The 24,829-nt window shown below is 46.8% G+C and overlaps 1 protein-coding gene and 1 non-coding gene across 2 annotated transcripts; both read left to right on the plus strand.

The window, feature by feature from the left end:
* Nucleotides 1-690: 690 nt before the first annotated feature.
* On the plus strand, nucleotides 691-9,776 carry LOC124528412 (zinc finger protein 883-like). The gene is made up of 3 exons (XM_047102017.1): nucleotides 691-1,758; nucleotides 2,325-2,472; nucleotides 8,082-9,776. The coding sequence occupies exons 1-3, from the start codon at nucleotides 1,357-1,359 to the stop codon at nucleotides 9,668-9,670; spliced, it is 2,139 nt and encodes a 712-aa protein (XP_046957973.1). The 5' UTR covers nucleotides 691-1,356; the 3' UTR covers nucleotides 9,671-9,776.
* A 13,783-nt stretch (nucleotides 9,777-23,559) lies between these two features.
* TRNAS-GCU (transfer RNA serine (anticodon GCU)) lies at nucleotides 23,560-23,641 on the plus strand. Its single transcript has one exon. It is a non-coding gene; the product is annotated as a tRNA-Ser (tRNA).
* Nucleotides 23,642-24,829: the final 1,188 nt, after the last annotated feature.

Below are 24,829 nucleotides of genomic sequence, written 5' to 3' on the forward strand. Positions count from 1 at the left end.
GGCGGGTAGTCACAGGTGGACGTGACCCTGAACAGACTCGCGCCGTTTTCCAATCCGGTCAGGCTTTATCCTCTGGGAAGGTCTGGTCCTTCACTCCTCAAGGCAAATGGTCCGCAAATCTCAAGGGAAGTTGGTTATTTCTGCTACGGACCAAAGGACTTAGGTCAGCAAGCAAGGAGTGCGTAGGCTTGAAGCAAGGTCACCCTTAGATGGGTTGGAGTGCGTTGGACCGATGTTACCGCCCTCCCAAGGCTGTATCAGCTGATTAGAGCATCTATTCACACACACAGTGAGGTCAAGTTTTTGTTGTTGTCATTTGTTTTTAGTAAATTACCACACAGCAAGGATAACCTGTTTTTACCAGACAAATGGGCCTTAGGCTCAACAAATTATTTTCCCTCACTATACAGGATGTTCTTAGAAAGTAAGCATTCTTATCCCAAACACTGGGTTACATTTATTTTCTAATATTTAAGGCAACTTAAATAGAAGTGTACCTCAATGAAAACGACTTCATTTTGTCGACGGCGTGTTGTGCTTTCCTGATCCTGTTGCGTGTATTCCGGGAGACGCCGGAAGTGGGACGCGGCCGCGCGCGCCAGGGGGCGTGGCCTCCAGGAGCCGCGGGCGGGGCGCTTCCGGGAGCCCGGCGGCCGCTTCCGGGAGCCGGGGGCTGGGCCCCGCACGCTGTGGCGGAGCTGGTTGAGCGGCCTAGTGTGTCCCTCGCCTTGGGGTCCAGGGTTGGGGCTCGGACCCCGGCGGGAGCGGCCCTGCGGACCCCCGACGAGCTGAGCCGCGAGGGCGACCCGGAGTGGGGGCCCCTCGATGCGAGCAGGGAGTAGGGCTCCGCGCTCGTCGTTGCCAAGCCAGCACGAACGAAGGTCACTGCTGTTGTGACCGCGGTTCCTCAGCGCTTCTCTCCCTCTGGGTGGGCGCATCTGCGCGCGGACGGACGACCCTGTGCCACCTCACGAGGCTTGGAAGTGTTCCCTGAGGCCGGGGCGCCGGATTCGGAGGCTTCTTCGGCCCGCGCGCCCCTCCTCCAGTGACGCGACACCACCCTACGCGCGGGGTTCCGCTGGTAGTTGTGATTGCTGACTGCCCCGCGTGGAGTGGACGCTCCAGGATGCCAGGGCTCTGTGCACTGACGCAGTTCGAATGCCTGCAATGCTTTCTGCACAGGCTCGGCCTCTATTAGTGCATTTTTGTGGATTTACCGAATGAATAAAAATAGTTACTGCGGTCACAGGTCTTGCGTGGTTCTTCACAGGATCTGCCGTTTACCCCCTATTTAGTTCTGTGCCCTAGAGCGCCCTCAGCAGCCTCCAGGTGACACGCCGGCAGAAGCCAGGCAGGATGGCTGTGGACACAAGAAAGTCTGCCGGCCATTTCCACCCTGAATGGGGTCAGCAGGGGCCTGCGGTGGTGAAGGTGGAGCTGGAGGAGGACAACCCCAGGAGTCAGGTGCCGGACAACCAGCCCCCTGCCTGGGAGATCTTCAGACAGCGCTTCAGACACTTTTGCTACCGGGAGACGCCTGGACCCAGGGAGGCGCTGCGCCGACTCCGCGAGCTGTGCCGCCAGTGGCTGCGGCCCGAGACGCACAGCAAGGAGCAGATCCTGGAGCTGCTGGTGCTGGAGCAGTTCCTGACCGTCCTGCCCGCGGAGCTCCAGGCCTGGGTGCGGGAGCACCGTCCGGAGAGCGGGGACGAGGTGGTGACGGTGCTGGAGGATCTGGACGGAAAAAGAAATGTACAAGTAGGAAGGCACTGGTCTGATATGGTTGTGGGTGACTGGGAACAAAACTTCCTCAGTTGTGGAGCTCTGAGGGAGCAAGGGCAGAACCAGCATTCAGCAGGGGACTGAGCGTCTTGCTAAGCCAGCCCCGAGCAGAGGGAGAGGGAGGGAACTGCAGATTCAGAGATGGTGAGTAAAGATAAGGAAGACATTTTATCTTTCAGACACTAGAGGGGCATCATGCTCCTTACTTTAGAGGTCTCTCAACTCTCGGCCACAAAGGAGGAGGTGAAATCATTCCCAGTTTGCACACATGGAAACTAAGGTCAGAGAGGTTGTGTAACTTGGCCAGGGACACACAGGCAATAGTGAAATGACAGAAACAAGTCTTGATCGGATTTTGCTTTGCTTACTTTTCTAGCTATTTCTCAGTGCCCCAGAAGGTAAATAAGGCCCTGTTTTCAATTTTCTTTTTCCTAGTGTCTCGGGGATATTTCTTGTGGATTCCTCAAGGAGTCCTTCCAAACCAGTTTAGTCTCTTAAATTTTCAGTGTCCTTGGGGCTTAATCACTACTGCTTGTCTCCAGGTTTCAGCCTGTGTTCTGGAACAGGAAATCCTTTTGCAGAGAGTGACCCTTCAGACGCTGGATGAAGAATCTTCATACACATGGGTTCAGCCCCCAGCAATCCAGTTCAAGGGCAAAGGACCTGAGCCCCAACCATCAGAGGAAGGAGGTGAGGCAATACTTTCTCTGGGGAATTTGGACGGAAATGAACTCTGAGTTGAATTTTTTTGTGTGGAGTATGACATGTTCATTCCTTGTGATGAGGGTTATTAAAGAACATGATGAAGGCAACATTTTAGGTAATAATGATTAAAAGGCAGTAAGTCATATCAGAACAGCCTCAGTGGTATGGTTGGTTTTAAATATCCGTATTTGCAGGGCACCTAGGTGACTCAGTTGGTTAAGCATCCGACTTCAGGTTAGGTCATGATCTCGTGGTTTGTGAGTTCAAGCCCCACATCAGGCTCTACGCTGATCACTCAGAGCCTGGAGCCTGCCTTGGATTCTGTGTCTCCCTCTCTGCCCCTCCCCTGCTCATGCTCTGTTTCTCTCAAATAAACATTAAAAAATATGTATATCTATCTTTGAATTTTCTGCATATGGTCTAGTAGAAATGTTATTTAAAGAATTTTGATGCCTACATTTTTCAGTTGATACTGATAGGATATTAACCCTGTAAAACTATATTAACTGTTTTGAAAGTTACCTTTTATTATTACCAGAGAAGTATACATGCATTGTACAAAGTTAGAAAGTACATAGTAGCAAAATAAGAAAATAAAGCACCATGTTCTATCACCCAGAGATTATTACAACTGATGACTTTTTATTCTATATCTGTGTAGCTTTTTATGTGCATGTGTATTTATATGCGGGTATGTGTACACGCATGTGCATACACACACATACCTTTTACCAAAGAGAGCTCATACTCTGCTATTTTCTGATCTATTTAGTTCAGCTAATGATCTTTCCTTTCCCCCATCAGTACATCTTCATGTTACCTAAATTCAGTTCAAATTCAGATTGGCTCAGTTTTTTTCGAAAATGTATTTAAAGCTGATTTGTCCAACTCTGGGTAGAATCCGGGGTTGTTCATGCCTCTTAATTCTTTGCTACATTAAAACAATTCCACTCCCATTTTTTCCCCATAACCCAGACTTTTTGATGAGCCCAGGCCAGTTTCCCTGCCTGTGGAGTTTTTTAATTGCTTCCTCATTGTATCCTTTACTTTGCTGCCCACGTACCTTGTATTTGCTATAAACTGGCAGTTGCATCTGAAGGCTTGAAGGATTTGAGTTAAACATTTTGGGCTAGAATTAATATTAGGTAATAAGAGACATTAATACCTGGGTGACCCGCTATTTAAATCACCGGCTTAGCATGATGACAGGAAATAGCTGGTTTCCCCCTCATAGCTAACTGTGAGTGTCGCCTTGCCACTTTGCAAATAGCCAGTTCCCCGTCAACAAATTATAAATGTTTGATAAACCTCGTATGGGTCAACCATTTTATTAAGAGTTACAGGATGAATTTGTAATTCTTTCATTCCTTCTCTGTTATTAACTGGCATTCTTCATAGTAAAGCTTTCCTTCATCCGATATGTCTGTTTGGTCACTTCCTTCTAGGCAGTCATGACTGATGCTTAGTTTCCCCCTTTTATTGACCAGTTTTCAAATTCAGGAAGTGGTTTATTAGGCACCTTAAATGGTGACATGAGATTTTAGGTTTTTTCCTGTGTGGGTATCATTATGGACATAGGCATTTGTATTGAGTCAGCGTGTTTCAACCCACCACATTTCAATCCACCCTTTCTTCCACACATCTTTGGCTTATGTGGATGTCTTCAGTCTTGCTCCCATCTCCGTTAATTTTGGCTCTGTTAGTTTTGAATGCTTGCTTTTACTTTTTGAACAAAATAAATTGTTTCAGGCTCACCTTGTATCTTCCCTGTACCCAGATCTGCTGTCAACCATTGCTGAAGGAGCCTTGGTTTTTTAAATGGAGAATAAGATCTGGGTGTGAGGCGTGTTCTTTATCATGTGGGTAACACTGCTTCTAGGACATTTCATGGGCAGAGCTACATAATACATATTTTTTCCTAACACGCATGAATTTATATTGATGTATTCGATTGTTTTACCATTACAATGTTCCATTACCTTTCTCTATTATATTTGGTGTCTGCATTTATTTTTTTTAATTCATTTCTTATGTTCTCCTTTGGCTGGCTGGCTGGCTGGCTGGTTGGTTGGTTGGTTTATTCATTCACTCGCTCACTTATTTACTTAAGGTTGTGACACTATCAGGTGATCCCGAGAAGCACAGGAGTGGGAATGGAGACACTGAAGGGAGAAAAGCCAATAAAGTGCATGAGTGAGCAGGCTGTCTTGGTTTATTTAGTTGTCTTTGTTGTTGTTGTTTTCTAACTTTTGATGTGGGTTGATTTATATATTTTCATTCTCCTATTTACTAATATAAATATTTGATGGCATGAATATTTCATTGAACACTGCTCTAGATGAATTCCAAATGTTCTGAAATGTAGTGTTCTCATTGTTATTTTCTATAAAATCTGAAATGTGTGTTTATATTTTGCCTTTGAAGTAACAGTTTTTTCTTTCAAATGTTTGTTTATTTACTTTTGAGAGAGAGAGAGAGAGCGAGCAGGGGAAGGGCAGAGAGAGAGGGAGACAGAATCTTTTTTTTTTTTTTTAATTTTTTTTGGGGGGCGCCTGGGTGGCTCAGTCGGTTAAGCGTCCAACTTCAGCTCAGGTCACCATCTCGCAGTCCGTGAGTTCGAGCCCCACGTCGGCCTCTGGGCTGATGGCTCAGAGCCTGGAGCCTGTTTCCGATTCTGTGTCTCCCTCTCTCTCTGTCCCTCCCCCACTCATCCTCTTCTCTCTCTGTCTCAAAAATAAATAAACATTAAAAAAAATTTTTTTTTTAATTTTTTTTAAATGTTTATTTTTGACAGAGAGAGAGACAGAGCATGAACAGGGGAGGGGCACAGAGAGAGGGAGACACAGAATCCAAAGCAGGCTCCAGGGTCTGAGCCATCAGCACAGAGTTCAACACAGGGCTCGAACTCATGGACCACAAGATCATGACCTGAGCCAAAGTCAGATGCTCAACTGACTGAACCACCCATGTGCTTCTTTTAAGATTTTATTTTTAAGTAATCTCTACATCCAACGTGGGGCTCGAACTCATAACCCTGAGATCAAGTGTTGCATGCTCTACCGGCTAAGCCTGCCAGGTGCCCCTGTCTGTTTTTTTATATCACCTATAGTTTCTGCTTTAGGAAAGTTGCCACTCTGTTATTTTCTGTATAATTATTCATATGTGTTACATCTGCATTGCAAATTGTATTCTTCATTTTAGCATTTTTAAGTGCTCTTCTTTGTCTCATTTCATGCTTTTGGCCTGCATCTCCCCTTTCAAAATCTTGATTCTTTCTTTCTTTTTATTTGCATTTGCTTAATTTATCCTTATTCACATATTTTGCTGTATATGTGTCTCTTGACTATACACATAGAGTTGAGGGGAGCCGGGGGGGCTCAGTCGGTTAAGCGTCTGACTCTTAATTTCGGCTCAGGCCATGATCTGCTGGTTTGTGAGTTTGATCCCCCATCAGGTTCTGTACTGACAGTGGGGAGCCTACTTGGGAGTCTCTCTCGCTACCTGTCTGTCTTCCCCTCCCTGTGCACGCTCTCTCTCTCAAAATGAATAAAATAGGGGTGCCTGGGTGACTCTGTCCTTTAAGCTTCCAACTCTTGGTTTCGGCTCAGATCATGATACATGATACATGGTTTGTGGGATGGAGCCCCCACATCAGGCTCTGCACTGACAGCACAAAGCCTGCTTGGGATTTTCTCTCTCTCTCTCTCTCTCTCTCTCTCTCTGCGCCCCCCCCCCCACTGTCTCTGTCTCTCTCAAATAAATAAACTTAAAAAGATAAAAATAAGGGCGCCTGGGTGGCGCAGTCGGTTGAGCGTCCGACTTGAGCCAGGTCACGATCTCGCGGTCCGTGAGATCGAGCCCCGCGTCAGGATCTGGGCTGATGGCTCAGAGCCTGGAGCCTGTTTCCAATTCTGTGTCTCCCTCTCTCTCTCTGCCCCTCCCCCGTTCACGCTCTGTCTCTCTCTGTCCCAAAAAAATAAATAAACGTTGAAAAAAGATAAAAATAAATAGGGGCACTTGGGTGGCTCACTTGGCTAAGTGTCTGACTTTGACTTAGGTCATGATCTCGTGGTTTGTGGGTTTGAGCCCCGTGTTGGGCTCTGTGCTGACAGCTCAGAGCCTGGAGCCTGCTTCAAATTTTGTGTCTCCCTCTCTCTCTGCCTCTCCCCAGCTCTCTCTCTCTCTCTCTCTCTGTCTCAAAAATAAATAAACGTGGGGCGCCTGGGTGGCGCAGTCGGTTAAGCGTCCGACTTCAGCCAGGTCACGATCTCACGGTCCGTGAGTTCGAGCCCCGCGTCAGGCTCTGGGCTGATGGCTCAGAGCCTGGAGCCTGTTTCCGATTCTGTGTCTCCCTCTCTCTCTGCCCCTCCCCCGTTCATGCTCTGTCTCTCTCTGTCCCAAAAATAAATAAACATTGAAAAAAAAAATTTTTTTTAAATAAATAAATAAACTTAAAAAATAAATACACACACACACATACATATATATATATATATATATATATATATATATATATATAAAATAGAGTTCAGTTTTGCTCTGTGAGCAAATCTAGTGTTTTTTAATAGTTAAGCCATTTGCATTTATTGATATGGCTGTTAGGACAATTATGTTTGACTTTAACATAATTTGCTTATGTTTTTCATTCTACGTGTCCTCTATACACATACGAATATATGAACATAAGTACAAACATTCATATGTGCATAGATACATATGTGTGTGTGCATGTGCGTGTATATGCTTTTCAATGTGTGGTTTACTTTTTTTTTTTTTTTTTTTATTTTTTGGACTTTATTTTTAAGTAACCTCTACATCCAACATGGGCCTTGACCTCAACCCTGAGATCAAGGGTCTTGTGCTCTTCCAACTGAGCCAGCCAGGTGCCCCTCCTCCACTCTTTTCTTTTTAGTTGTAGTAGTTCTTACACTGAGGAAGCTTTGTGTTTTTGTGCTAGTTGTACATAGTTATCAACTACTGCTTAACAAGGGTACCACAAAGTTAGTGGCTTAAAACCATACACGTTTTATCTCACAATGTCTGTGGGTCAAGAGTCTGGGTTGGCTCAGCTGGCCCCGTGCTTCTGGGTCTCTTACAAGGTTGTAGTCAAGGTGCTAGGGCTGAGGTCTCATCTGAGTTGTGACTGGGGAAGGATCTATTTCCAGCCTTACATCGATGCCGGCAGGACTCACTTCTCTGTCAGACAGGGACTTCTCTATCTCAGTCCCTTGCCGGCCGCTGGCCAAGGCCACTCTTGCCACATGGCTTCTCTGTATGGTGGCGGTGGCTCTCTTCATCAAAGCCAGCAAGCCAGCAAGGAAGGATGTTAGTGGAGAGTCCATCAGCAAGATGGGACTTACAGTCTTATGTCACTGCAGAAGTGACAGCCTGTCACCTTTGCCACACGCTGCTGGTAACTCAGCCATGCTTTGTTCTTTCTCGCTTCCACACCTGTACCATGACTAACATAAGAGGTGATGCGATATCTTCTGTTAACATCAACCTAAAATCAAGACTAACCTTTCCAGCTGTCTATCTCTTACATTGCTTTTGAGTTATCTTTTCTCCTCAAGTTGTGTGGTCTGTTGTTCCAGATGGTGGAGTGAGGACTGACAACGTGATGTTAGACGTGAAGCAGGAACTCTGTGAAGAAACAGAGCCTTGTGGGAAGGGGTCTGATGGACAGGATGGAACTTCATCTCAGCATGCCAAATACACAGGGGACAGGGAGCCCAGTGGAACTTTGGAAAGGCAGGACGGGGGTGCCCCAGGCAGAAAAGTCTCTGCCTGTGAAGAATGCAGGAAAACCTTCACCTGGACAAGAGGCCTTCACACGCACAGGAGGACCCACAGCGGGGAGACACCATGCTCACACACAGAGTGTGGAGAGGCCTTCATCGGACGGTCAGAGCTTAGCCAGCACCAGGAGCTTCGTGGCAAGGGAAAGCCTTATCACTGTCAAGAGTGTGGCAAAGGTTTCAGTCAGAAAGCAGGCCTCCTCCAACATCTCAAAAGCCACACTGGAGAAAAGCCATATCGATGTAGTAAATGTGGCCGGTGTTTTAGTCGGAGATCAGTTCTTACAAAGCATCAAAGTGTCCACACTGGAGAGAAACCTTTTGAATGTGCAGACTGTGGAAAAGCCTTCTGCCATAGTTCAGACCTAACTGAACATCAGCGATTCCACAAGGAGAAGCCTTATGAATGTAACGAGTGTGGGAAAACCTTCCGGCAACGTTCACATCTGATTGAGCATCAGCGAATTCACAGTGAAGAAAAACCCTATGAATGCAAAGTGTGTGGAAAAGCGTTCACTCAGTATGCAGGACTTAACCAACACCAGAGAATCCATACTGGAGAGAAACCTTTTGAATGTCCTGTGTGTGGACGCGCCTTTAGCCGGACCTCAGAACTCATAATACATCACAGAATCCACTCGGGGGAGAAACCCTATGAGTGTGCTGAGTGTGGCAAAACCTTTAGCGTGAGCTCAACCCTGGTCATACATCAAAGAAGCCACACTGGGGAGAAGCCCTATAAATGTGGTGAGTGTGGCGAAGCCTTCAGCCAACGCTCGGGCCTTAATAAGCACAGGTTGGGAGGGAAGCACGGGAACCCCCCTGAGCCAGGAACACACAAGTGTGGTGAGTGTGGGAAGACCTTCACTCGGTCGACCGGCCTGCGGAACCATACAAGAATCCACACTGGGGATAAAACCTACCAGTGCCCTGAGTGTGGGAAGGCCTTCACCAGGGGCGAGCATCTTATCGAACACCAGGCGATTCACAACAAGGTAAAGCCCTATCAGTGTAAAGAGTGTGGCAAAGCCTTCAGTCAGAAGACGGGTCTTAGTCACCATGTCAGAATCCACACGGGAGAGAAGCCTTTTCAGTGCCCGGAATGTGGGCGCGCCTTCAGTTGGAAGTCAGATCTCAAGAAACATAAGAGAGTCCACTCGGAGGAGAAGCCCTATGCGTGTGAGGAGTGTGGGAAGGCCTACAGGCAGAGAGCCACGCTGCTCCAGCACCTGAGGGGCCACGGGGAGCTGAGCCCGGCCGGCCGAGTGAGTGCGGGGAATCCCCCTGGGGGCCCCGACCCAGTACCAGAGAATCCGCTGCACCCCGACACCCCGCCCGGGCGTGAGGTGAAAACTGCGGGGAGAATCCACGACTCCTTTTCTTAACTGAGATAAAATGTTTCTTGAACTTCGTTATTTAAAGAAAACCAGAGATGCCACACTGGAAAGTTTTTATAGGAGCGCTGCGGTGGCTCAGTCGGTTAAGCATCCAACTTTGACTCAGGTGGTGATCTCACCATTCATGAGTTTGAACCCCATGTTGGGCTGTGTGCTGACAGCTCAGAGCCTGGAGCCTGCTACGGATTCTGTGCCTCCTTCTCTCTCTGCCCCTCCCCTCTTACACTCTGTCTCTCTCTCAAAAATAAATAAACTTGGGGCACCTGGGTGGCTCAGTCGGTTAGGTGTCCGACTTCAGCTCAGGTCAGTATCTCATGGTTAGTGGGTTCAAGCCTCGCATCGGTCTCTGTGCTGACAGCTCAGAGCCTGGGGCCTGCTTCGGATTCTGTGTCTCCTTCTCTGTCTGCCCCTTGCCTGCTCATGCTCTGTCTCTCTCTCTCTCTCTCAAAAATAAACATTAAAAAACAAACAAAAAAATTTAAAATAATAATAAATAAATGTGCTTAAAAAATAAGTTTTTATAAAGGTCATAAATGCTGGAAAAGTTGAGAATTTAGAAAAATAAACGTCAATAAGCAATTTACATGTGATTACCTTTATTAAATGCAACTAAGTATCAGTTAATAGGATGAAAAGTCACAAGGGAAGCTATAAAAAAATTATATTTTCTACTGAATTCACATGTTTTCATGTAGTGTGTTTTCAACCCATTCTAATTCCTCACTAGCTTTAGCCTAGCCCTGCGTTGAAATTACTACTCTGAGTACCGGCCCCGGGACACTACAATGTCCAAGTTTGGAATGTGTGGAATGTGCGAGGTGAGTTGTCTTGTTTCCTTCCCTCCCTAACCACGCCCTTAGCCACAAGTGGGTGGCCTGCAGACCCTTCCTGGTCTCCACCCCTATAATTAGCATTTCCTGATGAAGAAAGGATGTGTTATATAGTTGTTTTTTTTTAATGTTTATTCATTTTTGAGGGAGAGCACGAGCAGGGGAGGGGCAAAGAGAGAAGGGGGCAGAGGATCTGAAGCAGGCTCCAGGCTCCGCAGGTGACAGCACAGAGCCCAGTGTGGGACTTGAACTCACAAACCATGAGATCATGACCTGAGCCGAAGTTGGACGCTCAACCCACTGAGCCACCCAGGCACCCCAAGGATGTGCTATAGTCTGAGTGACGTGGAGAGCATAGTGTGTTGGCCTCCAGTAGCTCAAAATCAGGGGTGGGGGCACATTCTGACCAAAGCCAAGGGCATACTCTTCTCATTGTGAGCACGCTCCTTGAGCTTACAACCGAGGACAGAAGGGAAGAGGGAAAATCAAACTTTTCATTCCAGCATTTTCGCCCTCCTACAAGTTATATTTACACAACTGAAAACCTCTTTTGGAACTACCTGTGTCCCTCGGGCAATGACATGAGGGACTTCTGTGCTGAACCTCATAATAGTTTTCAAATACTGGAGAGTATTTTCTCATTTTTTTGTGCTGTCCATAATGGAACAGCTACAGATGTGACACATTTTAAAGTTTAATCTGCATTATTAATGTTGTCTTCAACACTTTCTTAAATCTAGACAGCCAGCAAGAGAACAATCCTGCTTCTCCTTTTCTTTGATGTTTGCATCATGTCTCTTTTCCCAACCTTTTACTTTCCATTTACCTGTATCATTAAATTTGAAGAGCGTTTCTTACAGACGGCACATGTTTGGGTGACGGGTTTTTAATTTATTCCACCAACTGTTGTCTTAGGATTGGTGGATTGAACTGAAGCGTTTTCTACTTAATGTCATTATTGGTATTTTAAGGCTTAAGTCTGCTATTTTTTTTCTTGTTCCCTGTGTTGCATCTCTGTGGTTTCTCTTCCCTGCCTTCTTGAACATGATTTTGGAAGTCCATCCTGACTGGTTTATAATGTTTTTGAATGTATCTCTGAATAGCATCTTTGTCGTTGATAACAGCTGTTATTTTGAACTGGCTTTCAACCCACATACACTCTACCCCTTTCTCTCCAAGAAATACATCAGGTTTTGTTAATCTTGACTTGAGAACAACCGTAGACAGGAATACAAACATTCTAAACAGACACGGAGGACCAGAGTTGGGTTCTTATCAAAGTCTGTGTTGGTTTTTTTCTGTTACTGGTTACTCTTACATCTCAGGAGAGCCCGTGATGAGGGAGCCCGCCAGGACTTCTGGAGCTAAGAAGGACTGAGAGCAGGACTCTGTTTTATTCTCAGCCTGTCTCTGCACTTCAAGCAGTACCTGACATGTATTTGTTGCTCCATAAATATTGAAGGAAGGAAGGAAAGGAGGCTTCTGAGCCTTGGTCAGCTCTGAGTTCGTTACCAGTGGCTGAGGCTGGAGACACGACCAGGCGCTGATCCTGGAGCTCCTGGTATATTAAGTGTTCTTGACCATCCTGCCTGAGGAGCTATAGGCCTAAGTTCAAAAACATAATCCAGGGGAACATGATACCTTTGCTGTGGGAGAAATCTGGTTAACAACACCTTAAGTAATCCAACAACAGCTAGTAATGGGATGAACTGATATATGGCTTCTCATATCATTGCTTCACTGAGGACACATCACTTCTGTGGTATTTTTGGCAAAAAAAAAAAAAAAAAAAATGCATAACCTGAATCTAGTCGTGAGGAAACATTAGGCAAACCCAAGTTTGGGGCAGAGTGTTCAACAGACCAACTGCCCTGTGTTCTTCAAAAATATCTATGTATGGGGCACCTGGGTGGCGCAGTCGGTTAAGCGTCCGACTTCAGCCAGGTCACGATCTCGCGGTCCGTGGGTTCGAGGCCCGCGTCAGGCTCTGGGCTGATGGCTCGGAGCCTGGAGCCTGTTTCCGATTCTGTGTCTCCCTCTCTCTCTGCCCCTCCCCCGTTCATGCTCTGTCTCTCTCTGTCCCAAAAATAAATAAAAACGTTGAAAAAAAATTTAAAAAAAAATCTATGTTTGAGAGACACACATTGGGGAATTGTTTTAGATTAAAGGAGATTAAGAAATGTAATGTGAGCTCAATGTGTGAGCCTAGGTTGGATCCCAGACTGGAATAAAATTTATGTGAAGAACATTATTGGGACAGTTGGCATAATGGAAACATGGACTATTCATTCAATAATAGTATTGTATCAGTGTTCAGTTTGAGTCAGGCATTGTTTTGTGGTCCCAAGGCAGAATGTCTCTGTTTTTAGAATGTGCATGTTAAAGTGTTCAGGGATGAAGGTTCTTGGTACCACAACACATCTTTAGGAAGTTTAGTGGGTTAGCGAATGACAGCAGTCAGGTATACGTGGAGGAGAAAACCAAGTGTCAAGCATTAACAATAGGCAAATCTCAGTAAAAGGGATATAGCACTCATGTTGTTCCTATAATTTTTTCTAAGTGAAGGTTGAAATAAAAACCATACCCACACCAGAACAAACCCAAAGAGTGAATATCAAGTATTGGTTTTTTTTGGAGAAGTGTAGAGAGTACGTGAGAAGCCAGGACAACTTGTGGAAGGAGGGAGGTAAGTGACAGATGTCTCAGTATAGGAAAGGCTGGAACGCACTTGGTGACAGTACTAGTCTGTATATTCTGGGTTGTTTCGACAACTCTACCAGACACTCGAAACTTCTCATGTAAGGAAGGTTTTCTCATTGGACTTCTTCTTTCCAACAGAGGCCAGTTTGCACTGAAGTGTTTTCTTGTAGCATCTACATTTTCCACTGAATGATTATCAAGCTTCTCTCAGACTCAGGACTCTTTTAAGATGAACTCACACACCACTTACCTCACAGACACTGAAATTCTTCTAGCGGCCATTCACCTCACTAGACATAAGCATTAAATAATGCAGGTTTAGAGCTGGAAGAGATCAGAACAAAACACCCTCACTCCTTTCTCAAGCCTTTGTTAAGTGCCAACCCTGTGCCAACCATATAAAGGAAAACGATGCAAAAAATGTTTAGCAGATGCAAAATGGGCATTCTTCCAAGATGAAAAGTGCTTTATTGGGAAGAATTGTTTTATTTTTATTTTATTTCATTCAGAGAACAGAAGCTTGATTTGCGGCGTGTCTCAGACCACTGCTCCTGACTTCCTACTGGATTTACAGTGTTTATAGGCAACATAGTTCCCTTTCAATAATGAAAAACTGGCCCAACTATGGTAAGAATATAAGTCTCCCTTAGGGTGTTTGGTCTTCTAATTTGTCATTATGTCACTTTTCTGCTCTACACCCTTTGATCCTCCAAAACTAAGACTCTTCACACTTCCCTGGTCATTGAGAATGTTTCTCCTGTTTCTCTTTTTTTAAAGTTTATTACTTAGAGAGAGAGAGAGAGAGAGAGATCGATCTCGGGTGGGGGAGGGGCAGAGAGAGAATCCCAAGTAGGCCCCATGCTGTCAGCACAGAGCCTGATGCAGGACTCCATCTCACAAACTGTGAGATCGTGACCTGAACCAAAGTCAAGAGTCGGGTGCTCAACCAACTAAACCACCCAGATGCCCCTCCCCTGTCTCTTTTTGTAGTTTTTACATCTCACTTCTGTAGGGAATAGAAATCACTTCTGTTACAGGCCGATAATATGATCTCCATGTTCCCCTATCCTTGCAAATACAACGTGTTCTTAAAACAGTTGACATCTGGGGGCGCCTGGGTGGCTCAGTCGGTGAAGCGTCCGACTTCGGCTCAGGTCATGATCTCACGGTCCAGTCCATGAGTTCGAGCCCCGCGTCGGGCTCCGTGCTGACAGCTCAGAGCCTGGAGCCCGTTTCAGATTCTGTGTCTCCCTCTCTCTCTGCCCCTCCCCTGTTCATGCTCTGTCTCTGTCTGTCTCAAATATAAATAAACGTTAAAAAAAAAGAATTAACATCTGGAGGAGCATCAAAGGTTATCAAAGGTGGTGTCGGGCCTTCAGACGCCACTCAAATGTGAATCGCCATAAGCTCAACCTTTAAAAAGTTGAGATATAATTGACATATAAGTTTCAGGTCTACAATATAATAATTTGGTATTTGTATACATCCTGAAGCAATCACCACAGTAAGTGTAGTTAACATCCATCACCATGTATAGTTACAATTTTTTTCATTGAATGAGAACATTTAAGATCTCTCAGCAACTCTCAAATGTGCAATACAGTATCATTAGCCATCTCACCATGGGATACATTACAGCCTCCTCCCTTATTTATTTTGTAACTGCAAGTTTGTATCTTCTGACCACCTTCATCCATTTCACCCCCTCCCACCTCCCGCCTCCGGTGACCACCAGTCTGTTCTCTGTGTCTGAGTTTGGTTCGTTGTTCTTTAGATTCCACATATCAGTGAGATCATATGGTATTTGTCTTTCTGTGTCTGACGTATTTCACTTAGCATAATGCCTTCAGTGTCCATCCAGGCAAATGACCAGATGTCATTCTTTTTTATGGCTAAGCAGTATTCCGTTGTATTTACATACCAGTTTCCTCATCCAACCATCCCCTGATGGACACTGTGGTTGTGCCGGTGTCTTCGCTACTGTGTGTAATGCAGCCATCAGCATGTGGGTGCAGATCTCTTTCTGAGCTCGTGTTTTCTTTGCCTTTGAAAGTGGGATTTCTGGATATGTGGTAGTTCTATTTTTATTTTGTTGAGGAACTTCTATGCTGTTTTCCATAGCAGCCATTCCAATTTACATTCCGACCAACAGTGAACAAGGGATCCCTTTCCTCCACGTTCTGCCAGACCCTTGTTATCTCTTGTCTTTTCGATAATAACTATCCTAACAAGGGTGGTTTGGATTTACATTTCCCTGATGGTGAGTGATGTTGAGCACTTTTTTTTAAACGTTTATTTATTTTTGAGACAGAGAGAGACAGAGCATGAATGGGGGAGGGTCAGAGAGAGGGAGACACAGAATCCGAAACAGGCTCCAGCCTCCGAGCTGTCAGCACACAGCCCAACGCGGGGCTTGAACTCAGGGACCGCGAGATCATGACCTGAGCCAAAGTCAGCGGGTCAACCGACTGAGCCACCCAGGCGCCCCTGTTGAGCACTTTTTTTTATGTACCTGTTTGCCATCTTTACATCTTTGGGAAAATGTCTATTCAGGTCCTCTGCCCATTTTCAAATTTTTAAAATCAGTTTGGATTTTTCTTTTTCTTTTTCAATCGAGTTGCATGGGTTCTTTATACCCAGGCACATACCCCAGAGACACTGCAGCTTTAGTTCCGGACCACTGCAGTAAAGTGAGTCAAATGAATGTTTTCGCTTCCCAGTCGTATAAAAGTTGTGTTTACACTATACTGAAGTCTATTAAGTGTGCAATAGCATCGTGTCTACAAAAACCACATAGATGCCTTAATTTAAAGATCCTCTGTGGTTAAAATGTGCTAACCATCATCTGAGCTTTCCACACGCTGTAACCGCTGACCACGGATCACCATAACAAATAATACCGAGCAGGGTGAAATCAAAAGGTTGACAAGGTTGAGAGAATTACCAGAACGAAGTGAGCGAATGGTCACCACCTTCGCTTTGGGGGGAGAAAGGCGGTGTCTGTGACGTGCGGTAAAACGAAGCCTGCGGGTATTGGGGGTACTGGTCCCCATCAGACACGTGATTTGTAAATCTTTTCTCGCATCCAGCAGGTTGCCGGCCCTGCGCCCCCAGCGCGGAACCGGGCATGCCCCCGGTTTTCGTCCCGGCTTCGGGCCGTGTGGCCGCCCCCCACCCCCAGGTCGTCGGCACCTGGGGAAGTTTCGGCGGGGGGAGGGGAGGGGGGCAGGGCGACCTCCCCAGGCGGAGCCCCGAGAGCGAGGCGGGCCTGCCCTGTGCGTTAGCGACCCCCATCCGTGGCTTTCCGCTTGGACGAGAGGCGCTTCTGCTCTCGGAGCGATTTTGCGGCCGCGAGCCCCGCCCCCCACCAGCCTCTCAAACTCGCAGGCGGCCGTCAGTCTGTGAAGCGGCGGGGACGGACCCGGGGGAGGGCTCACACCTGGTGGGGGAGGAACCCGGGGGGGTGGGAGGAGGAACCCGGGGGGAGGTGGGGAGGGCGCACCCCTGGCCGCGCGGAGGGACCCGGGGAAAGGCGCACACCTGGTGGGGGAGGAACCCGGGGAGGTGGGGGGAGGAACCCGGGGGGCGGGGGGAGGTGGGGGGAGGAACCCGGGGGGCGGGGGGAGGTGGGGGGAGGAACCCGGGGGGAGGTGGGGAGGGCGCACCCCTGGCCGCGCGGAGGGACCCGGGGAAAGGCGCACGCCTGGTGGGGGAGGAACCCGGGGGCGGGGGGAGGAACCCGGGGGGCGGGGGGAGGAACCCGGGGGGCGCGCCCCTGGCCGCGCGGAGGGACCCGGGGGAGGGCGCACACCTGGCGGGCGGCCCTGCGGCCTGGGGTTAGGGAGGGGTGTTGGGGGGTCGTCACCACGCGGCGGTGCGGGGCTTCGGCAGCCTGCGGAGAGACCCCCCCCCCCCCCGCCTGCCCGGGGGGCGGGTTCGGCGGCACCGCCCGCAGTTCGCGCTCCCGCGGCCTCTGCGCTTTCCCGGGAAGGCGCGGAGCTGGGGCTCTGAGGCGGCACCTGGTGGTCGCGGGGCAGAGGCGCGGCCCGCGGGGGGCGAGCACTTCCGTGCACCTGCGCCGGCGCGCCCGCGTCCCACGTGCTGGGCTCGGTCGTGCGCGGGAATTTCCGCCAACGGGGGGACGAAGCTTCCCCACCCCAGCTCGTCCGTGTGTCCCCGCTCATCCGGTGTCCCCTCCGGAGTCTAGTGCCTCGTGTGCGGGGATCGCATCTGGCGTATTTTGCCATGTGGTCAAAATATATTTTATTACGGAAAATGTTAAAGTTTTTTTCCTTTTTTTTTTTTAATTAGTAAACTCTACCCCCAACGTGGGGCTCGAACTCAGAACCCCTAAATCAAGAGTCGCTTGGTCTCATGACCGGGTCAGCCGCACCCCTACGTTTATTGTAGAAATTTTTACACACAAAACAAAACAAGGAAACCTATAAAGCCTCCAAGTGCCTCTCCCGCCCTCTCCCTCCCAGCCCCCTCTGGCTATACCATTTTCCTCCTATACTGTAAGGAAAATCCAGGTATCATTATTTATTTTATCCATAAAGATTCCAATGTGTAAGAGAAGAGAGGTGGGACTTTTAAATATCAGCACTGCGTATTTAGTGAGCATGTCTAGTAGGGGGGAAAGTGGCTTCTTCAGATGTCTTTGTTTTATTCTTTTTTATTTTGATCAGTGTGATAATTTTCTTAGAATGGCCTTTTAAGATTTATTTATTTATTTATTTATTTATTTATTTATTTATTCATTCATTTATAAAGTTGTGAGAGAGAGAAAGCGTGAGTGGGGAAGGAGCAGAGAGAGGGGGAGACACAGAATCCGAAGCAGGTTCCAGGTTCTGAGCTGTCAGCCCTGAGCCCGACGTGGGGCTGGAACTCATGAACCATGAGATCATGACCTGAGCCGAAGCCAAGAGTCAGATGCTCAACGGGCTGAGCCACCCACGTGCCCCTGTTTACTTTTTCAACGTTTACTTATTTTTGAGACAGAGAGGGAGATGGGGAATCCAACGCAGGCTCCAGGCTGTCAGCACAGAGCCCCACCTGGGGCTGAAACCCACAATGTGAGATCATAATCTGAGCGAAGTCGTGAGCTCAACCAACTGAGCCACTCAGGCTCCCCTAGAATCGGGTGAACAATTCCATTGCCCAAAGTTGGTAGATAGAGGTTTGCTTACATCATCGGCAGGACCATTTCCTTTTAAAGGATCAAAGTTAAGGGCACCTGGGTGGCTCAGTCGGCTGGCTAAGCCTCTGACTTCAGCTCAGGTCATGATCTCACAGTTGGTGAGTTTGAGCCCAGAGTGGGATTCTGGGCTGACAGCTCAGAGCCTGAAGCCTGCTTCAGATTCTGTGTGTGTCCCTCTCTCTCTGCCCCTCCCTCACTCACACTCTTTCTCTAAAAAATGAATAAATGTTAAAAAGTTTTTGAAACGAATGTAAGGGATCAATGTTAAATACTGATTTTATTAATTTGAACATAATCTGCAATATTCTTCAGGAACAGAGTCACCTAGATGTTCATGCTCATAGTGATGTGTGATATCTCCCTCCATTTCCCTGCTGTCATTGAATACCTTGCAATTGCCTCCTTAAAGTCTCCTTTCCCTGGATTTCATTTACTCTTTACATTTGGCCTGGGTCCTTTTTCTGTCAAAACACACTTTCTTCTCAGAAGCTTGTACTTGGATCTTCAGGTTTCAAGACCAACCTGCCACCCTAGCTAAGAAGACATCTACAGATACAAGAGTGTCTTTATTCCAGGTAATATGGATTCAAACAAATTGGTTATCAAAGCTTTTGTGAGATTGGAAGTTTTCTTAAACATTTTCCCTATTCTTTTGAATAAATTAAACACATACAATTGTGCAGTATTTAAATAAATTTTCAAAAGAAAGAACAGAATCAGGGGTGCCTGGATGGCTCAGGCGGTTGAGCGTCTGACTTCAGTTTGGGTCATGATCTCCCCATCCGTGAGTTCGAGCCCCACTTCCCCCACTTCGGGCTTTGTGCTCACAGCTTGGAGCCTGGACCCCGCTTCAGATTCTGTGTCTCCCTCTCTCTCTCTGCCCCTCCCCCACTCGTGCCATGTCTCTGTCTCTCAAAAATAAATAGACATTAAAAAAAAAAAGAAAGAACAGAGTCATTAAAGCTGGAAAACAAACCAAGAATCAAACGATCTCCTGGTGAATTAGATATATCACACACACACACACACACACACACACACACACACACAAAAGTTCCAGAATCTTTACCCTTGGTAATTAAAATCTTGACTAGGGAGTCAACCACTCATTATGGATATAAATCTGATAATTTTTACAGTCTTCTAAAAAGCTAAATTCTTCAGCAAACTCTTTGCCCTTTGCCCAGGGTTTGCCTGGGGCTGAGGGCGCCCCAGGAAGGAGGAACTCAAAGGGGAGCTCAAAGGGGAAAGCTCTCAGCATCAAACCTTGAGTGGTTGCCCTGCAGGCCCTGCCAGTGTGCATCTGAGTCAGCTGCTGGTGTATCTTGGATATATATCTTGGATGTGGTCTTTCAGAAATATTAAACAGACTGTATTCGTCCTCTGCTTGTGAGGCTTCAACACGTTCCTATTGTAGTTGGGGTAAAATTTCAAATCCTGAACATAGTCAATGCCTTGGTCACATGACTTGGCCACACTGTCCCCAGTGGGCTCGCTTTCCCCACTGTCTCCACTGCTTACTGGGTCTGGCTCACACTGGCCTTCTCCCAAGCTTCCTGACCACGACCCCCCTCCCCTACACACACCTCTCACTCTGCCCGGAATACCCCTCACTTCACTTGCCCCTGCCTGTCCCGACACTGCCCTAATTTTATACTAAATGTCACCTACGCACCTAAAGGGTATCTGTTCAGAGCCACATTCCCTAATCTCCCAGTGAACGTGAATTCCCCCATGCGATTGTTCTCATGCCACTCTGTACATTTTTCCTGTCGCCTAACAAAATTTGTGGTCATGTACTTACGTGTGTTCTTTGTTTAAACGTCTGTCTTCCCCCTGACAGTGTACGCTGTGCACGGGAAGAGAAAGGACACTTGTTAAATAGTTGTTGAGAGAACAGAGGCGTGGGCGGCAGGTGCTGTGATTTCATCACGCTCGGAGTTCGAGTTCGTTCGGTGGATTTGAGGCAGTCTCTCCTCCTCCTGCAACTACACAATATTAATTAAACAGGATCAACATCAAACACACGTCCCAAGCTTGAACCGTGAGTCCCCACACTGCTCAGTGATTGAGCGTTATCTACACACGTAGGGAAGGAGAGAAAAACCAGAATAACAGGCACAGAGGACCTGAGACCATCTGAAGGATGGTCATGGGGGAAAAGGGTGGAGACACAGGGTTAACGCAGGGTGCCTGGTGGAAATCCCACTCGGACCCTGTTTGAGAGCAGGTAGTGATCAAATACCTTCCCGAAGATCAAATGCTCCCCCTGAGGAAATGAAAACTGCAACCCGGATCCCCACTGAGAAGAGATGGGGAAGTGGAGCCCATCCTCTGTGGTTGGGTGAGAAACAAGAAATGGGTTTAGGACTCTGGTGGGAAGACAGCCCAGGCAGGAGCACAATTCACTGTGCTATCAAATATAGTGAGAAGGCTGTTTCCCACTGTCCTGAAGACGTCTATAGGACCCGACCTCTTACAAGTGGCGTCCACCAGCTTGATCTGTAAGATGTTAAGATGAAACTCCTTCCTATCATATATAAAGATCGTTGGTAAACCTAGTGGCCATTTCTTTGTGTCTTCATTTCTGAGCAGCATTTGGCGCTCTTCACCATGCTTCAGCCTTTAAAGACTTCGTTTAAATTTATCTTTACCTTTTAAAACAAAATCACTGGGGTGCCTCGGTGGCTCAGCCAGTAGAGCATCCGGCTCTTTATCTCAGGGTTGTGAGTTCAAGCCCCAGGTTGGGTGTGGATCCTTCTTTAACATAATGAAATTGTTAAGTAACATATGGTTAAAGAAAAAGTGAAATCTTGAAAAACCTTTAAGAAAGAACGTTGAAAAACTCAGCTGTTAACAATTGACATACATCCTTCAGGACTTGTTTTTTTAAATTTTCATATCAGAGACTTTTCAGAAACGGCAAAAGGCTTGTGCCCAGTATATAAAAAATAAATGCGAAATAAATTTTGAAAATATTGGGATATGTTAAAAACTCTTCAGCTAACTCGTTAAAAAGAAATGCACAATTGTTGTGTGATGCTTAATAGATACGTAGGTGTAGGTGTAAATACTTCTGTGAGGGTAATGTGGAAAGTCGAAGTTTGGGACCTTGATAAAATTGATGCTGTTGGGTGTAGAGATTACTTTAAAAAATAATAAATATCCGGGGACACCTGGGTGGCTCAGTAGGTTAAGCATCCAACTGTTTGCTTCAGCTCAGGTTATGATCTCAAGGTTCAGTTCATGAGTTCAAGCCCGACATGGGGCTCTGTGCTGGCACAGTGAAGCCTGCTTGGGATTCTCTCTCTCTCTTTGTGCCTTCCCCGCTCGTGCATGTGCTTGTGAGTCCTCTCTGTCAAAATAAATAAATTTTAAAAAATTAAATAAAACCCCCTTTTAAAAAAATAATAAATAATAAATAAATAAAATTTTATCACCTAAAATGAAACACAGTACCAAAACAATACAAAAATGCTATACATACGGTTCTACAATTTGCCTTAAGAAAAAGTAATTGGGAAAATATTTGTCAGTTACTACATGTAGCTCTGTGTTGTTCTTATTAATGACCACAGACTCCTCCAATGTTATGCTTGATCATAAAATTATTCCATTTGTTAGGCATTGGGCAGTCTCTAATATTTAACTATCAGAAGTAGCCCTCCACTAAAATGTATGTAATGTGTATGTGTGTGTATTTTTTCACACTAGTGTTGGTATTTCTCTAGCAGAATTCTCTACTAGTGGGCTGACTGTTGGGTTAAGGAAGGGTATGAACTTTGTAAATTTTAATAGGTCTTATGCAATTGTCCTTCAGGGTGGTTGGACCCGTTAACACCTGCATGGGCAGTATTTCAGAAATCTGAAATGGGAGTAGGGGAGGGAGAATGAGGTTTTAAGTGTCCTATCCCCATGTACAGGTTAGCTGGTGCACTTCAGTTACGTTCATTAACCATCTGATTTTCTTCTGTCCATTGACCATACCTGGTGGGGTTTTTAAATTTTTTTTTCCTACCGGGTTTTCTTTTTCTTGTTGAATACCATTTCATGTAATTAATTATTAGTTTATTTATTAGTCCAAAAACAACTTACAGTGTCAAAGACTTACACAATTACTGTTTGCAAGATAATTTTCTAAGCATTTTATTGATATTAACTAATATCCATCACAACCTTATGATTAAAAAAACAAACAAACAAACTAGGATTATCAACCCAAGAGGTTTAATTAATTGAAAATATCCTTTCTAGGTATCTTGACTCTGGTGCTCAGAGTTTGAGTTAAATGTAGAACATTTCATCCTGCATTTAACTGCAGTTACTGTTTGCTTACTCCGGCATTGCTGGACGGGGATGATCAGAACGCACACACCATTCCCTGCCCTCCAGCTGAGGGAGGGTGGTGTCCATGCCGCTCCCCCCTCCCCTGGGAATCGTTCTGAAGTTGCTGGTGGCAATGGGGTTGCCCTTGACTCTCTGAAGAGCGAGTGTCCCCGCAGAGGAACGGGAACGACGGTCCCGTTTAGCGGCGTGGATGCGGTAGCCCAGGTGGTAGTTTCGTGCTGACCGGAGGGATTCTGAAATTCGGATACCGCGGGGGAGAGAAAACCACTCCCCGCAACACAGCTGAGAACAGAGCTAAGAGATTGCACAGGGAGGGAAAGAAGCGCCAACATTTTGGCGGAAAAAGCACATCTTCCCCCAAAGCTCTGCACTAAGTAAGCACCAGACCCTCAAGAGTGTGCGGGAGGAGGGGGGGGGTGCAGATGAGAAGTGGGGGCCGCAGTCAGAGACGCTCGGGACGGAGCCACACCTGCACCCCGCCCTGCAGGACGGACCGCGACAGGTGAGCGCACCTGGTGGCCAGCCGGATGGGCCTCCCCGCACGGACCTCCCCGCGCCCGCCTCCCGCACGGACCTCCCCGCGCCCGCCTCCCGCAGCCTTGTAGGTCAGCGCCCAGGCCTGGTTCCACCTGCTGGCGGGTGTTTGCCCCGCCGCGCCGGGGCCGTGGGGTCTGTGTCCTTTCAGACACTTGACTCGGACCGGGTGTGGCGAGCAAGCCAGGGAAGGGCGACCGGACGCATTGGGGGAAATCCTGGAGTGCGGCGGGGAGGAAGAAATAGAACAGCCTGGGTTCCCGTGCGACGAGGTGGCCGAGTGGTTAAGGCGATGGACTGCTAATCCATTGTGCTCTGCACGCGTGGGTTCGAATCCCATCCTCGTCGGCTGGCTTTCCTTCCGGTAGTGTCGCCCTTCCCAAGCGATGCGCAAGTGCTCTCTTTTGCCGAGTTAATTCCTCACTCTCCACCCAGTGGAGTAATTCCCTCTAATCCCGCCCCAGCCCTCCTTCCCTGCCTTTTCAGGAGCTCTGCTCCTGCTGGAACCTACTTTGTCAGTTGAGTTAGTGGATTCACGTTTCAGCCCCCCACCGAATTTGCATTCCCTGACAAGTTCTGCTTAGAAAGGATTCCCCACTAAGGAAACGACTGAATACTTGAGCACCAGAGAAACATGTTGCCTAACAAAGAGGAACTGATACAATCGTGTGCCGAGTAACACTGTAACACGGTGTTAAGACCTCACGGCTTATTTAAGGCATTTTCAAACTAATGTTATCTCTACTGCAGTTTTCATCTGTTATTTATAGTAACTTTAAAAGCAACCGTTATTTCCTAAGGATTCCTGTCTTTGACAAGGAGGGATATGAATTCTTAGAGGTATGACCAAACTAAAAGTCACATTCCCAGTTAGGGCTAAAGATTTCTTCCTGAGGGGAGCAAAGGAAAATGTTAGTCTTGTGTAGTTTCTACTGTGACTTCCATGTTGGCAGAACTTTGGGGGGTGGGGGGATAACATATATCTTCATTTAATTATTTCCATTTTTCCCAAGACACATGCTTTTTCTTTATTTTTATCTTTTTGACTAATTGACTTAAGGAAGCTCTACGCCCAACGTGGGGCTTGAACTCACAGCCTCAGGGCTGTATGCGCTACCCACTGAGCCATCTGGGCACCCCTATTATTTCCATTTTTGAGAAGTTCTACAGCCACATGATACAAAAAGTATAAAAAGCTATACAGAGAGTTTGGTCACCATTTACCGTCCCCACCAGCAGGGTGCTATTAGCCCTCGTGTATCCTTCCAGAAGCAAAGTATGCATGTGTAATATTAAGTTGTCAAGATATATCATTGAATGAAAAAGAACGTCGTGCAAGACAGTATGATGATGCCTGTAAAAAGCAGTCCTGTATCTATATCTGAATAGATACACCATTTTGCACGTGTGTGTATCTGCATCCGTGTATAAATGTCTAGCAAGGCTGTGCTGGGCTGCACGGTGTGTGCATTTGTGAGATATTGCTATTTTTCCTCCATGGGGGTTGTACTGATCTACACTCACCACCAGCAAAGT

The sequence above is a fragment of the Lynx rufus genome, unplaced genomic scaffold (genome assembly GCF_022079265.1).
Source record: "Lynx rufus isolate CCGP_SWC_20201006 ecotype Redwood Valley unplaced genomic scaffold, mLynRuf1.p SCAF_6, whole genome shotgun sequence".
Lineage (NCBI taxonomy): Eukaryota > Metazoa > Chordata > Mammalia > Carnivora > Felidae > Lynx > Lynx rufus.

Coding starts and splice junctions, on each gene's coding strand:
- LOC124528412 (XM_047102017.1), top strand. CDS start 1,357: ATGGCTGTGGACACAAGAAAGTCTGCCGGCCATTTCCACCCTGAATGG. Junction 1,759..2,324: donor ACGGAAAAAGAAATGTACAA/GTAGGAAGGCAC, acceptor GCTTGTCTCCAG/GTTTCAGCCTGTGTTCTGGA. Junction 2,473..8,081: donor CCAACCATCAGAGGAAGGAG/GTGAGGCAATAC, acceptor CTGTTGTTCCAG/ATGGTGGAGTGAGGACTGAC.